This window comes from Diceros bicornis, chromosome X (genome assembly GCF_020826845.1).
Source record: "Diceros bicornis minor isolate mBicDic1 chromosome X, mDicBic1.mat.cur, whole genome shotgun sequence".
In the NCBI taxonomy this organism is placed as follows: Eukaryota; Metazoa; Chordata; class Mammalia; order Perissodactyla; family Rhinocerotidae; genus Diceros; species Diceros bicornis.
In genome coordinates this window covers 16,301,381-16,318,430 of record NC_080781.1, presented here as the reverse complement: position 1 = coordinate 16,318,430, position 17,050 = coordinate 16,301,381, and the positions used below count along the sequence as shown (strand labels likewise).

The following is a 17,050-nucleotide window of genomic DNA, read 5'->3' as shown; positions in this document are numbered from 1 at the left end:
CAGTGGACGCTCAGTTAACATTTATTGAACAAATGACGAGTCTAGTATTCATTCCAGCTCTCCCCACTAGCCCTGGATCCTCGGACTCTGACCCCGGACTGGACTTCCCATCTAAATCTGTCATACAGTATACCCAGCCCCGGCACCACCACCGCACTGGTCCACCCTCCAGGTCCCCATGGTTGTTTCACTCCTTTCTAGCCTTAAATCTTGGCTAATGCCCGTGGCTAGATGAGTTGCTCTCACAGTGTGGTCCCTGGACCAGCAGCAGCAGCATCCCCGGGGAACTTAGAGGTGCAAATCCCCAGTCTCTGCCCCAGCCCTAGGGAATCAGAAACCATGGGGGTTCTGTTTTTATAAATCCTCCACCTGGTGCTGATAGCCACTCAGGAGTAAGAACCACTGACCTAGACTAATGTTTCTTAAGCTTCCCTGCTGATGAAAATCACCAGGGTGCTTGTGGATTCCTGGCCCCACCTCAGACCTGTTGATTGGGATCCCCAGGGAAGGGGTCTGGGAAGGCATAGAAGTTAACAGAGCCCCACATTATTCTCATCATCAGGAATGGTCAGCAACCCTCCCGCACTCCACTCTCCACCCCGTACTCCTTTGATTAAAGTCCTAGAACACTGTACAGAGCCCAGTGCCATGTTATTCCCCTAAGAAGGGACCCTGAGTCTCTCCTTTGGGGAATGACTTCCCGGCTCGGATGCCTAGGGCCGAATGCTCTCATACTCTCTTCACTGCTGCCTTGTCAAGAGCTCTGTGTATACTCACCTCATTTTCTCTCCTTGATTATAAGCTCCTTGAGAACCAGCTACTAGTCTTATTTAACTTAGTCTACTTTATCCAGAACATAATAGAAGTCCACACCCTTATTACAATTCCAAAATACAAAAACCCAGAAAACTAAAAGGTTGTATCACTTGTTGGGTGATAAAACTTGTCCTGGACTAGCATGCATCTATGTATAGTCCTTATTTATCCCACTTGGGGTGATGAATCATCCATTTGCTGCAGAATTTTAATGTATTTGATGGTTGGGTGCAGCCCCAGACCCCAGCTGAGGATGTTATATATTATATGGTATGTGCCGTATGCTTCTAAAATCTGAAAAATTCCGTCCCTGGGGCTTCTGGATAAGGGATTATGAACCAGTAGCGTCTCAGATAATATTTGTCAGTTTAATGAAAGAATTTCAGGTTTTGAGGTTGGTGAAAGTAGACATCACTGAGCTTGATACTTTTGTTCTGGTATCCCAAAGGAAAAGAGTTCTAGGCGTGACCTGGTACTTTCCACCCCTGCTGAAAGTTCTGGAAGGCTTCCTACCAGACTCTGTGACACATGGAGTTTTGATCTTCGTGTCCTAAAATTGAGCCCAGAGAATCGTCCTGGATTTAATGTTATTTCGTTGGTGTATGTGTGTATATGTTCTGCTTTCTATGTTTATTCTGCTTTTATTTTTTTAAAGCTGAGGGCATTTTTTAAGTTGGTTTGTTTGTTTTTTATATGAATAGATTATAAAACAAGCTGAAGGGAGTCATAGGATGTGGGCATGTGAGTTCAATTCCTTAAACAGTCTGTTTTTAATCTCATGTAAATTTCTACAAGTTTACAGATTGAAATAATGTGTTTTTTTTGGGGGGGGGGCGATGTGAATCATGACTAGACTTCTTAGTGGTTTTAATAGAGCAAATTTCTCAAAAATTGGAACACCAATCATTCATTAGTACAGGGGATCTTCATCTGGAACTAGGTAAGGGTTTCCAGTTCCTTGAACCTCCTGAGATTGTACACACATTTTCTCTGTACCTTTGAATGTGTTTATGTTTTTTTTGTTCCTATTTCTGGAAAAAGCGATTCATTGCTTTTATCAGATACTTAAAGGACTCTAAGACAAAAAAGCTTAAGAACTGACAGGATTTCAGTCTTATGTTAATTCATTAGTGTTTTTGTTAATCTTTCTAAAGAAAAAATAGAAACAACATCATCTCAATCACTGGATAAATTATGTGTTTATTTCTTTATATGCATGTGTGTATTCCTTCCTATTTGATCTTGGACTAATTAAATCCATCTAATTGATGAATAGATGGAAAATGCCTGCCTCCAAAAATTAATTTCATTCCCTTCCTCTCCATCTCTGTCTGCTACTCATTTAAAATTTATTATCTTCCCACGTCCAAAAAGAATTTGGAATCGTATTCTTCTTTCAAGACCTATCAAATGCCTCCTCTTTTGTGAACTCTCTCCTGAATGTAATCTTGCCTTTCTCTGAAACACCACAACAATACTCCATCAGAGTGAGTTTATGCTTATTTGTGGGTTTGTTTTTTCTTCTTTCATTCTTTTCTCTCGCCTTTCTCCAGGCATTAGGTTGTCACTTCCATGTGGGGGTCGGAGGGGGTGGTTGGACTGACTTGTATATCACAGCCCTAAGAACTGACAACAGCTTTTTCATGGTGGTGACTCAATAAATGTTTGAATTAAAGTAGAGAAGATCTTCATTCCATATACTATAAAATTATAATCATAGTCTCAGGATTAATACTTTTTTTTGCATATACATTTATTTTTGAGTATCTTAAAACCTTTGGTACATCCAAACCAGCATAATAGAAAATATAATATTGGAAAAATAAAAATATCTTCCAATACTGCTGAATTAGAGCCCAAATGCCTCAGAAGTAAAGACAAATTCTTATTTTCAAATATATTGTAATAACTTAAAATTTGAGGCTAATGGTTGCCATATTTGTTCGGGAGTGTTCTGAGCTATAGTGCCTGTGACTAGGGCCATGAAATATCAGAGCTGGCAGGAACTGGGGTCTAGCCCAATGTGCTTCTTGGAGCCTCCAGAGTTTCATTGAAAGGTTTTTGGGGACCTGGGTAGGAGCCTCACTCTCTAACCAGAGCAGCTCTGTTTTTAGTTGTTTTACATTGGAGACTTGGAATAAGTTTACATTTACTAAAAGTGTTCTGCTGAAGTTAACCAAACTCTCCTCTCACCCCTCCTTGGCCGGCCTCCTATTTTACCCCTGTGGACACTGAGGTCCAGAGCTACAGCACGGTTGCCTCTGGTCGTGTGCTCAGGCCAGCCAAGCTGGGACTGAACCCAGTCTTGACTGTGCTGACTCCTGGCTCAGAATCCAATCCTCCTACTTTGCTGTCCCTCAAATTTTCCTCCACTTTATAGATGTCGCGAGGGGATCAAGAAACATTGAGTGGGAGCTGTGTCAGGTTCTGGAGATGCAAAGAGGGGTGAGACATGATGCAGGAGCCTGCTTTATGGAGAGTGGTAGTTGCAGTAGCCACTGGCACCAGTATCTCCTCCTTTTTGTCTAAAATTGGTACTTTCTAGATAATTCTGTGTCTAGTGCCTCACACGTCAAACAGCATGGCTACGTGGTGGAAGTGTTCTAAAACTGGGTTATGGTGATGGTCACACAACTGAATAAACTTATTAAAACTTTTCAAACTATACAATTAAAATGGGTGAATTTTATGGTATATAAATTATATCACTAAAGCTGTTTAAAACAAAGGCAGAGGGACACCTGTCCTCCTTAGCTTATAGGGAAACTGTGGGCATAAAACAAAATGGCCCCGTGAAACGTTTTAAAGGCATGCTAGTACTTTCTTATAAATGCTTTCTCACTAGGTTGGTTACAAGTCAATTCCATAGTCATTTATTGAGTCCCTACTATGGGCCAGGTCCTAATGTAGCAAGGGAAGAGTTAGGGGGAAAGGGAATGACAAAGATGCATAGACAGAGGCTTTTTGGGGGGAGGCAGATTATAGTTAAGTGTTTCAGAGGAGGTAACTGGAAGTGTCTTCTTTCTTCTACTGAGTACATTCCTGTCAGGGTACCTTCTGCTTTGAATGATAAATACCTACCTGACCACAAAGTAGTGGTAAGCAATAGAGTTTTATTAAGTCGGGTGACAAGAGATCCAGAGACAAGACGCCTGAAGTTGGTTAATTCGACAGACATCTCAACAGTGTCAGGGGTCAGGTTACCTCCTCTATGATTTTCTTGGCTTTCCTCTCATGGTTGAAATATGACTGCAATAGCGCCAAACATTGTACTGTCTTCCAACAATGAAACAATGTCAAAAGCAGAGAGACAGGGGCAACTATTTTCCTGGCATCTCTTTTTTTTTTTTTTATCAGGGAACAAAATCTAACAGCCTCCCGCCCCCAGCAAATTTCCTCTCACATCCCATTGGCTGGAAGTAGATTATATGCTCACTCCTAAACCAATCACTGACAAAGGGGAGTGTGATTAATATTATTTGCCTAGACATGTTTCACTCATCCCTAGGGCTGTGGGAGAGTTCCCCATTCCTGAATATAACGCCTGAACGCATTAGAATTCTGTGAACCAGGAAGGGAATGGGGAATGGCTGCTGGGAAGTTAACTAACAGCATCTACCACAGTTAACCTTTTTGAACAGAAAGCAATAGAAACATGACTTTTTCCTTTTCTTTGCTGGCCACGGATGTCTTGTCTTCTTTGTAAAACATCTCCATGATTTCAATCCAAAGAATTATTGTTAAAGCCGGGATTCTCCAGGGCAGTCCTTCAATAATACTGTATTTGTTTCAGTGTTGTAAGTTTTGAGGTTGAGTAGTCACGTTTCACTAGCACAGTCAATAGGAAAATTGGTAAGGAGCTGTCATTATCCAATTTAAAGATGTTTAACTTTTTCCCTCTCTGTAGAACATTTGGCAGATTCAGGATTTGGGAGGTTTGCTATTACTAATTAAAGAGAGATGGAACGTTGGTAACTCTGTGGGCCAAGGACTATTTAGGCAGGTTGGTATTAATGGCATTTGGAACTAGTGCCCCTCAGCACTGGTTAATGAGCACAGGGCATCAGGGGCCCAGAATATCTGAGACGGAAGGTTTCTAGCACTAGGATAGGGGATGTAACTGATACCTTCCAGCCATGGGACAGAAAACAGAAACATCTGCACAGAGACAAAGTGAGTCCCTCTAGTTCCCTCTCCCCCTTCCTCTCCCCTCCCCTCCCCTGCTCTGTCATATCTCAACCCTAGACCATAGTGTGTCTGTATTATAGATTTTTTAAATTGCTTTTATTTTATATATCACTCTCTTTGATGTGACGTTAACCATAATAAAAGAAAGCACACTTCAGTAATGTAAATTGTACCAGGACAATATAATTGATACTTATGTAGATTGCCCTAGGTTATGATCTGTCTGCAGAAACTGGCCTAAACATTGGGCAATACCTAAGGACATTCAATGCCATTAAGATCGTTGGCTTTGGTGCAGAATAATAAATGCCTGTCCCAGTAGATACTAATTCCCTTGAATTTTTCTTTCCACCTTCTGTCCTGAGTCATCGAACCCCAGTTTTCCAGCTCTTAATTTCCGAAATACCTTACAAATGCTTTCACTGTCTTCTAAACTGGTGCTTTTGTGTAAATGGAGAAGATTTAACATCAGGTAGACTTTCAAAAGCATATAATTCAGGACATATGTGAACTAATTTTGAGTGGCCTTAGTGTTTTTCCCTCTTTGCTGAGGGCTGGCGCATGTCCTTGCTGATGAACGGCCCCATCTATGAGTGGGCAGGTTCCCACGGAGAGGCCATGGGACATACTCGAACAAGTTCACCCCCTCCCACGTGTGTGTGTAAAGAACATTTGGTCAGCATTTGTTGGCTGTTTGTGGTTGACATGTGTTCACATACAAATACGTCGACATCTCTGTCTTAAGATGTACCATAATGGAGTCTTTTTCATTGTTTTGAGTACCATGTCAGCTTTGTAACATACACAAATGTCCTGTTTCTGATTTAGTGTTGTGTGGAAGAAGGCAGTGAGAGCAAAATTTAAGCATTTTGCTCTTTGTAGATTATGTCTGTTTAGGCATGCGCCCGAAGAGTATATAAAATAGTATATAAAGAGTATATAAAATATACACGTCTATTTTCCTGAGACCAAAGAAACCTTTTTGCTTTTATGCTTGAGAGAAGCAAGGCAATGGCATTTCATGACGTCATATGATTTGTGAGGGGAAAAAATGAAGAGAATAAATATGCATGAGCCCCAAATGAGCAATCTGAGGTAGTTTTCTGAGGGTGACCCTTCCTTTATGCAGTAGTTATATCCTATCTGTTAAGTGTGTTTTCCCTGAAGTTAATGTGATAGAGAACACCTTCTCCTGGGCCATCTCATTAGATAAAGCATTTTAAAGGTTGTATTTTCTTTTCTTCTTACAGCCAAGGATTACTGCAAAGTAATATTTCCATATGAGGCACAGAATGATGATGAATTGACAATCAAAGAAGGAGATATAGTCACTCTCATCAATAAGGTAAACAAAGTTCCCTCCTGCCTTCTAAACTGTGAACCGCTTTGGGGTGTTGACTGGATGCTGTGAGCTTTTCTTTTAGCCCTTGAAACGCTTGATTGCCATGGTCCTGAACTCCTGAGGAAGAATCTTGCATCTTTCTTTTTGATCAGGCTAAGCCCAATGAATGAACTTGAAAATCAAATAGATTCTGTTTGCCTTGGAGCCAGCTGCAGATTTCATGGCCGTGCAGGAAAAGTCTGTCCCAGAAGGGCTAACCTGGAAGGCGGCCTGCTTGGCTGGAGAGCCCGCCCTCCACAGCAGCCCTGTGTTTCAGCCCTGCAAAGCTCTGTGTCATGAGGTATTCAAGGAAGGGCTTTAAAAAGGCAGGTCATGCCTCACAGGCAGAAAACACTTAAAGGGGCCAGCCCCATGGCTTAGCGGTTAAGTGCACACGCTCCGCTACTGGCGGCCCGGGTTCGGATCCCGGGCGCGCACCGACGCACCGCTTCTCTGGCCACGCTGAGGCCGCGTCCCACATACAGCAACTAGAAGGATGTGCAACTATGACACACAACTATCTACTGGGGCTTTGGGGAAAAAAAAAAAAAGAGGGAGGATTGGCAATAGACATTAGCTCAGAGCCGGTCTTCCTCAGCACAAAGGAAGATTAGCACGGATGTTAGCTCAGGACTGATCTTCCTCACAAAAAAAAAAGAAAACACTTAAAGAATGTTTGCTGTTCAGATCAAAGACAGGTAGCACACCTGAGAGAATTTTGCCTGTCTTGTCTGGGCTAAGAAGGTTGGACGATTTCATTATCATTACAGGCAGAGCAGTGCTTTCATGCAATGGTGCTCACCAAGTAGGTGGTTGAGAGATATATCATTTAAGCGATTCCTAGAATATGTGGCCTTTTCTCTGAAGTGCAGGATTTTTATGATGGTCGAATACAATGGAAAGCTGAACAGTCTTTAAGAAGGGTGAGGTGGTTTATTCTTGTATCCGAGTGAGTGGCAGGGAACGCGGAATTCCTTTGCACAAGCATGACTAGGGGATCATCCTGGCTGCCTGTCCCTGTGCAGCTTGGGAAAGCATTGGCAAGGTGGAGGGTGCAGGGAAAGGGGAGAGAGAACAGGGGGTTAGGGTGGGAGGTAGGCCCTGGGTCCCACTGCCTCTGGCCATTACTGAGAGGGAGGGGACCGCAGTGTTGCCTGCCTCCCATCCTGAGCCCCCAAGTTTGTCCATAACGTGGTGGGTAGGATTTACCTTTATAGTCAAGGACGTTTACCTTTAGGAAATGGCTCTGGAGGTTGTGCATTTTCAGAGATGCCAGGGAACTAATGACCCCAGGGGTTAAGTGGCTTGACAAAGGACAAATTATTTTAGGGCGAGAGCTGGCCCTCATACCTACTCTGTACAAAAGTGGTGGGCTAGACAATGCTAAGGAGGCCTTTCTGGAATAGCAAACTGTTCCCTGCTTTCTGATCGCCCAAGAAGAGCTCGTCCATCTTTTGACCTGTAAACTATTCTCCTGTAAACTTACTGCAGTGTATCTCTGTAGGTGTTGGACGTGGCAGGAGGAAATCAGAGGAGGGGAAATGCTGCCCTTCCTGTTCCTTCCTGCTGAGGAGGCAGAGAGGTTCCTCTCTTTCTTTACCACCCTTCTCCCCGTCCTTCAGAGGTGCCTCCTTCAGGCTGCTGCTCTACACGGTGCATTTCCTGGTTTGAATCAGACCCTTAACCAAACACACGGAATGAGGAAGTCGTTAGATGGGTGTGAAGCATAACACAGATACTTTGAAAATTAGCACAGACATTTGGCTTTAGTCCTGCAGGGCAGGGGTAGAGCACTTTCCCCTGTGATGATAAAGCAATCAGAGAATTGAATAACTGCCATTCTTTGCAATGAGGGGACTCACTTTCCTCTTTTTGTTTTTGTTTGGAGGGGGCAGCCTCTGTTTAATTGAAAAACAGATATGTCAGTAATATTTCATAAGGTTTTGGGAAAAGAAAAAACCACCATGGATGGTCTCTTATCTGAATACATGTATTTCTACCTTAACATATTATATTCCAGTCCTTTGTCATTTGATTACATATGATGAGAACACATTCGTCTTGATTGTTTCGTTCCTACCTCCCAGTCTGAGATCCAGTCTGGTAAAAAGAATCGGATTTTTCTCAAGAGCTTAGTCAGAAAGGGACTCTCTCCCGGTCCCATCCATATAGTGGGGAGAGAGGGACAGGCGGATGTGACAGGCTGCTTTCAAGACTGTCCTGAGAGTTGCACCTGAGTTCCCTGGGTTCATAGCTTAATGTATTTAGAAGCAGTTTGGAAACTGTGAAGCAGCTTACAGATATTACTATTATATTTGCAAAACGTGCACTTGGCCTCTTGACCTGGCTTACATGCTAATCCTGCTCCTCAGGCCTAGGGTGCCTCCCTTGCTCTCCCCGTGCCCCCATCCCCGAGCCCAGCATCAGCAGAGCCTAGGCATTCTGCCTTCCTGTGTCCCTGTCACTTCCTCTCCATGGTGGAGCCAGGCCCAGGCTGGTCTGCACCTCCCCGGCCCAGATGAGCAGAGAGCCAGGCCTCCTCCCTCCTCCTTTCTCCAGCACCTTCCATAGCACCTGTTCTGGAGAGCCCTAGGGTGGTCAAGGGTGGAGAGTTGCTTCATCCCTCGCACCATGGCCCCTTCTTTTTATCATCCCATAACAGCACTTTGCCCCTGTCAGCCCTCTAATCCGACAAAAGTCTTTAGTAACTTTCCTTCCTTTACTGTAAAATCTGGCTAGATTGTCCTGGCATGCGCATGCCCCGGTGGTCTGGCCACAGTCTGGTTTTCTGGCCTTACTCCACATCACTGTTCTACACGAACTCTCTGGGGGTGTCCCCATCCTGCTCGTGCGTCCTCCCTAACTTGACCCAGACCATGTTCCTGCTACCCGGGAGGCCCTCTGCCTATCCACCTAGCTGGTTTTTCGATAGCTAATAATACAGCCGGTCTTAACTCGTGCTGCAGCATGTACTTGCGCCCATTTAGAGCTCGTTGCTTAAAAAAAGTCCCTTAGGCTCTATAATTTTGTTTTTATTATTATTTTATATGATCTGTGAAATCAGGTCTCTTGATATCCTGTATTTCTGCAGATTTTGACTTTTATTCTCATAAAACATCTGCCAGCTTTGACCCAGCATTCCAGTTTGTTGGAAGCAGCACGTTAAAATGACAAGTGCCACATAGGCTACCAGCTCAGAGAAACCAGGGTTTGAATCCCAGCTCCACCATTCCTGGCTGTGTGTCTTTAGGCATGTCACTTAACCCCTCTGAGCCTTAGTTTCCTCAGCCATAAAGCCGACCTCATAGGGCTGCTGTGAGGATTTACGAAGACCCTATGTATAAACTACCTCTCACAGGGAGGGGTCCACTAGTGGTACCTGTAATCCTAGGAACTGTCACTTCAACTTTGGCTGCTCTTTTTCTGACCTCAGAAATGGGAATGTAAAGAGTCTTGTGACTGGGCCCAGTTTGCTGCTGGGGCTGGAACGCCATGATATGAAGTAGGTAACAATGGTGGAAAATCTACCTAAAATAGGTAAGAATTCACAGTGGGTGAGATTTCAGCAAGAATTTGGAGAGAAAATATTCCATAAATATTTGGCCTGCTGAAAATGGGGAAAATAGACTCTGAGTCTGGGGCTTGCTGCCCTTGTAGGAAATGCTTATCTCTCGCTCTGAGTTAAGGGATCACCCAGAAGTTCATTTAGATCACTGTGTCTTATAGATACTGTCAAGTGAATATTTTCATCATGATTTGTTTAGTATGCATTTTGATATGCTTCTTTGTTGTATGTATGAGTTGAGATGAAAGACCTGAATTGCTCTTCTCTAAATTCGATTGCTTTTTCTGTAGAGGTTCTCAATTTACCCCAAATTCTGCCGGTGTTTTTGTTGTATAGTCGGTTAGGTGGTTTCCTTTTGCCCTGCTTTTCTGGGCTGTGGCAGGAGTCACAGGGCAGGCGTTGCCCTCATTTTTAGCTCTAGATTGTAACTTTGTGTAGCTTTCTAGAAAATGAGTCAGACGCCCTTAGTGGTGCCTATGAGCCCTCTGCGGTTCCTGAAATAATGTGCAAAGACCCGAACTATTTGTGTGTGTCCCTGGAAACTAGGATGAAATGTGGCAACCCGAATGGTTTGTTTTTTAGTTTATTTATAAAGAATTCTTGTGGATTTGGGAACATTTCCACTTGTGCAGAACACACCTGTGTTTAGCTTTTATTTCTAGTCATTCAAAAATAGTTCCTTCATCTGTGTTCCTGCCACCCCCAGCCCTGCCTTCCTGATTTGTGCTCAGAGCATGTTTGAAGAGGTTCAGAAGCCTCTGGGTCTGGTTTCCAACCAGAGAAGCTCCCTAGAGAAGGGCTGAGTGCAGCCTGTTGGGGTCAGGCTGAGGCTCAGCTGTGACGGTGGCCGCCATTGAAGGATGCTCCTTGCCCTGGCCACTGCCGCTTGTGACAGAGTGAGCCCAGCTGTGGAGAGGGACGATGTTTCTGCCCTTGACCAACAGCCTCCTGGCCTCAGAGTGATGGCCCTTTCCTCCCAGCCCCCCTAACGTGGGAAGAAGGGCTTCCTATGTGATATCTTTGTAAACAAGGATCTTTAGGTATTTTTTATAAAAAGGATCCCCTTAGTAGCTGTGTCTTTGACCCTTAATAAAGCAGACATAACCCCCTGTTTCTTCATGGGTATAAGTGTATTTGACAGCATGGAAATAAACACTAAGAAAGATAATATTATTGACTAAAATCATGGAGCAGTGGAGATGTAGGGAAGGAGAAAGAGACATATATAAGCCATGTATAAGCCAGTGCTGGTGTTCAGGGAAGGAATCCTGTGGATGCTCCCTAAAGAAAAAGGGAACCCAGAGGATTAGAGAAGGCAGGAGTATATGGTGACCACAGCAGAAATACAAACTGGGGGTTTCACCTTTTGCTAGGAATGTATCAAACCAAGGACCCCCGATATTTGGAGCTAGACTTGCTTTGAGGGCAGAGGTAGCACCAAATGCTAACGCAGCTTCCTTCGTCTTTACCTCAAGGGGTTTTCCTCCCTCCTTTCCTAGACAACGGTTGAGGATTTGACTTAATAGTCGCTCGATCTACCAGCACAAGTAGCTTCGAAGTGCAGGACCCTTCTGGGCCACTGGCAGCAAGAGCCCAGGACCCCGCATCACCCTCCTTTTTCCTCACGAGTCTCTCCCGATCTTGGGCTCACAGCAGCCCTGGGAGTTAGGTGGGACCATGCGTGATCTGTCCAGATTACAAGGAGAAACAGAGGCCCAGAGTGCAGAAGCAACTTTCCCAAGGGACTCACAGCAAGTCAGTGGCAGAGCCAGGGCAGAGGCATCTCCTGACCCTAAATGTGGGGGCTAGGCAGGGCGCTACTGCCCAAGTTTCCTGGGGGCCAGTCGGATGCTTGTGGCAGATGGGGCTCAGTCACTCCCAGGGGTGACTCTTGTCTTCTCATTGAGTCACCTATTGTTGCAGGATATCTAGTGCCTGTGGGATTTTCTGTCTAAATTAATGACATTATCATTATTTTATCAGGAAAACAATATTACCACACCATTACCCCATCCGCTTGCATTTGGGTGTCCATGTTTCTGATCTTTAGGGTCAGGATCATCCAAGACTTTCTGATTCCATTGTCACCTCTACAGAAATGAAATGATGGTCAGTGCAGAGGAAATGATGAGCTCGGCTCAGGGCTAATGTTGGTTCTTCTTGTGTCCAAAGCCCTCTTCTCCCTCTTCTTTCCTCCACTTTCCTCCCATGCCCAGAGTATTTTGCCTTCCTCTTTTCTTCTGGGCCCCGGGTGCCTCTTAGTTTTCTGCTTTTACCATGGGGAAAAGAAAGAAAGAAAGAAAGGCAGGAGTCCTGAGCTCCTTCCTAAGTCATTCTATGATTATATGTTCTTTTGTTTGTTTTAATGTTTATTTTCCCTTCCTTCCTCCCTCCCATTAATTCATTAATTGAAATATTTATTCAAGAGAAAAATGTTTCCAGACTCCCTGCTTCCCGCCCCACAGGAAGTAAGGATGTTTCCTCAAAGAAAAGTGGCTTTAGGAATCTCAAGAAAGGTTCTCAGCTTGGTATAAGAAAGCCGATCAGCTAAATAGATTGCTGGCCTTGACCCTTTCTCTCTGAACTGCCGAAGCTTTTAGCAGAGCTAAAATGCTAGGATTAAATGTGGTTTCAAGGGTGAGGAGTAAATTAGCAGGTGTCACCCTGAGAATGATGACATGCTGACAGGCCCATTAGAAGGACATGTTTTATGAGGGAATGAAGAAGTTAAGCATAGGTCTGGGATCATCTGGGTTTACACACATTTGAAAAATGTCAGTATTCAGCAAATGAGTCATTTATGTCATTGGATGCATTTCCTGCAGTATAGTCTGTCTTGTTAGACTGCATACGTTCTTACTGGAGACAGAAGTCGCAATATATCTCCTCCTCAGAGCATTCGAAATCCCCAGGAATACAGTTTGCTGCTGTTTTGTCTTCCTCTTTAAAGGAACCGGGACCCTGGGGCGGGTGAGAAGATTCCTGACACCATAAGTGCATTTGATCAAAACTCTTCCTTGGTTACCATCACAAGCACAGTTTTAAATTAAGTGAGGATGGTAAACATAGGACTTGAGGGAGGAGAAAATTTCTCTTTCCTTTACCAGTAGGCAGTCAAAACAGTGCCACCCCAAAATTTTGATGGTGGCGATTGCAGGTTTTTCATGGACAGATGAGTTTGCAAATGATGCAAATCCCCAGCTTTATGTGTCTCCACAAATTACATAAAACTGTCCAAAGGGACTCTGTGTTTGTTCAACCTAATTGTCATCTGTCTCTAGACTGTTGTGCTTTAGTGTCAGGACATTAGTAATCCTTGCAACACAATCTTGGGATACTTTTTTCCTGCGACACACAGAAAAATCTGCAGATGTCTTAAAGAATTAGAGAAACTTTCTGTTTTCTATTTCCAACCTTTCTATTTGTATTGCTCTGAGAGGGCTGTTGTGAGGATTAAATGAGATATTGTGGCTGAATGCTTTAGAAATGTAAAAGTTAAATTATAGTTATTGCTATGATAAGTTATTATAGGAAGGAGAAAAGACAAATGCCCAATGACTGGGAGTTCTTTCTTGGTATATTGAACTATCCTGAAATTAAGGTCAGTACTTTCCCTGAAATTCTCCTTTATTATTTGTTTCAACTTTTCTTGAGATGAAAGTAATTTATTATAGTTATATAGCCCTTGTCTTATTAAGGTATCTCAAAGCTCTTTACATTCACATTTCCATTTTATTAAAATATACTTTTCTGAGATGAAAAGTGGCACGGGATGCACATTTAAGTAATACTTTAAAATTACGTAAATCAGGGCCGGCCCCGTGGCTTAGCGGTTAAGTGCGTGCGCTCCGCTACTGGCAGCCTGGGTTCGGATCCCGGGTGCGCACCAATGCACCACTTTTCCGGCCATGCTGTGGCCGCGTTCCACATACAGCAACTAGAAGGATGTGCAACTATGACATACAACTATCTACTGGGGCTTTGGGGGAAAAAAAATAAAAGGAGGCGGGTTGGCAATAGATGTTAGCTCAGAGCCAGTCTTCCTCAGCAAAAAGAGGAGGATTAGCATGGATGTTAGCTCAGGGCTGATCTTCCTCACAAAAAAAAAATAAATAAAAAATAAAAACAATAAAATTACATAAATCATACTTACTCTTGGAGATAAAATGAGAACAGAAAAGATAAATAGATAAATACAAAGAAAAATTGAAATCACCCGTGACCTTACCAGCTTCAGATACCTCTCTTAATATTTGAGCTATGTTCTTCCAGATTTTTTACACACACACACACTCACACACATGCACACAATTACAGTTCAAAATAAAAATAAGATCATATCATTCCCACACTATTTTGTAACCCTCTTTGTCCAGAATATATCGTGCCTGTCATGGGCAATATGGTTAAATGATTCCTTAGCATCCTAATGTATGGAGTACGACAATTCTCTTTTATATTTAGCTTGTTTCTGGTTTTTCCCTATTTTAGACCATGTTGCATGTAGTCATCACCTTGTTTGTAAATCTTGTGCATGTAATTATTTCTCCCACTTTCTACTACTTGTGTAACCTTGGGTAGGTTGCTCAATCTCTCTGTGCTTCAGTTTCCACATCTGTGAAATGGGAGGATAATAGCATCTGCCTCCTGGTGGTGTAAAGATTGAATGAGTTAAAGTAGGTGAAGCGCTTAGAATGCCTGGCTCATAGTAAGTGCTGTATAAATGTTAGCAGTTGTTATTATTTCCCGATGATAAATTGCTAAATGTGATGCTACCTCAGTGCCTTTTAAAGGCATATAAGTGATATTCTGAAAGATTGTACCAATTTACTCTCCCCACAGGAGTATATGAGAATATGTTTCCCTATCCTTGTCATCCCTGGTTATTATCATTCTTTCTGATCTCTGCTAATCTGATAGGTGTTTGCATTTTTAAAAATGATTACTCAAGTTGAAAATTTTATGTGTCATTTTCCAATTGATTTTTATAAAAAATACTTTATATTCATGACATTAACCTGTCATCTTTCCCATTACAAATGTTTTTTCTTAGTTTATGACTCATAGAGATATTTAAGAAAAATGTCATTAAAAATAAATACCTTTTAGACTTAAATTTTCCCCATTTTGTAGTTAACTATATAGTGCAGTAAAATTCATCCTTTTAAGAATAGTTTTACTTAAGGCTTTTGTATTTTGGTCCTAGTTGGAAAGGGTAGCCGGCTATTAAACGCATTCCTGTTCTGCCTTCCTTAGGGCTTTCAGAGGTTCTATTTAAAGCTTCTGTCCTTACAGTACTTTTTTTTTACAGTGGCGTTCAGAGAGCCCCTGAGGTTCCGCATGGATGTATGTAAGGATCCTCATATCCTAGACCAGAGCTGGGCAAACTCTTTTGTAAAAGACCAGAGAGTAAATATTTTCGGCTTTGTGGGCCAGTACAATCTCTGTTGCATCTATGCGAAAGCATCATAAATGTAAATGAACAGGCATGGCTGAGTTCTAATAAAACTTTATTTATGGACACTTAAATTTGAATTTTGTTTAATTTTCACATTCCTTGAAATATTATTCTTTTGATTCTTTTAATATATTTTTAAAAATTATTTTATTGAGGTCATATTGGTTTATAACATTGTATACATTTCAGGTGTACATTATTATATTTCAGTTTCTATATAGAAACTGTATAGAAACATCTGTTCACCACCAATAGTCTAGTTTTTATCCGTCACTATACATATGTGCCCCTTTACCCTTTTCACCGCCCCCGACCCCCTTCCCCTCTGGTAACCACTAATCTGTTCTCCTTATCTATGTGTTTGCTTGTTTGTCTTCCACACATGAGTGAAACCATTTAAAAATGTAAAAACTAGGGCTGGCCTGGTGGCGTAATGGTTAAGTTCACGCTCTCCTTTGGCGGCCCGGGGTTTGCAGGTTTGGATCCTGGGCGTGGACCTACACACCACTTATCAAGCCGTGCTGTGGCAGGCGTCCCACATGCAAAATAGAGGAAGATGGGCACAGATGTTAGCTCAGGGCTAATCTTCCTCAGCAAAAAGAGGAAGATTGGCAATGGATGTTAGCTCAGGGCTAATCTTCCTCACCAAAAAAAAAGTAAAAACTATTCTTAGCTTGTGGGCTGTACAGAAATAGGTAACAGGCCAGATAAGGCCCATGGGCTATAATTTGCTGGCCCCTGAAATAGAATGTCTAGAAATAGACCTGTAAAAATACAGCCACTTAATTTTCAACAAAGGTGGAAAGAAAATTTAAGAAAGAAAGGATAATCTTTTCAAGAAAAGATTGGCGCAGTTGGACATTTATAGGCAGAAAAAATGAACCCTAACCTAAACCTAACACGTTATGCAAACATCAACTCAAAAATGGACCATAGATCTGCATGTAAAACAAAAAGCATAAAAAGTTACTTATGAAAACATAGGAGAAAAGAGTCATTAGACATGACCCCAAAAGCACAATCCATGAAAGAAAATACTGCCAAATTGGGCTTTGGCAAAATTAAAAACTTTTGCTCTGCAAAGATACTGTTAAGAGAATGTTGTTGGTTGGTTGGTTTTTCTTACAAGGCCATCTGAGCCCAGTGTTTAGTAAATAATAGCCTGATATGTAATTGCATAAATTTTAAGGACCTTGGTTTTGTTCTGAGTCTTCTTGGGAATATCCTTTGTAATACAAGACCACGAATCTCCCATATTGGAGTCTTTCTGTGCTCCTCCCCACCCCCACACCCCAGTGCCCCTTCTCCCCCAGGGTGGTGAACAAGTGTAGCCACACTCCACCAGTCAGGCCTGGACTCAGCTGAGCAGACTGAGGGCCGGGATTTGACCTGGGAATTGCATTTTTCCCTCACTGCACAGGCCTAGAAGCTACATTTGCTGAGTATAGAGAAAAATACCCCAAACAAATGTTTATGCAAAGGAATAAGTTTTCCTAGTAGAAAGCTTAAAAGAAATGTAGATTTGTCTCATGAAGAATGGAGATAGAAGGTAGAAATTTAGGAATTTACCCATAGCTGCTGTAGCTGGCTTAGATGGTCCTGACCTTCATAACGATCATGGCTATGCCCTTCCCCTCGTATT

General features: G+C 42.6%; 1 protein-coding gene across 3 annotated transcripts in view; it reads left to right on the top strand.

Annotated features, from left to right (window-relative positions):
- SH3KBP1 (SH3 domain containing kinase binding protein 1) overlaps positions 1-17,050 on the top strand; it is a 337,148-nt gene that overhangs the window by 242,437 nt on the left and 77,661 nt on the right. For all 3 annotated transcript variants that reach the window (XM_058535538.1, XM_058535540.1, XM_058535539.1), the window contains one exon: positions 6,255-6,349. In XM_058535538.1, the coding sequence (XP_058391521.1) occupies positions 6,255-6,349 (95 nt within the window). The remainder of the gene's footprint in view (positions 1-6,254; positions 6,350-17,050) is intronic.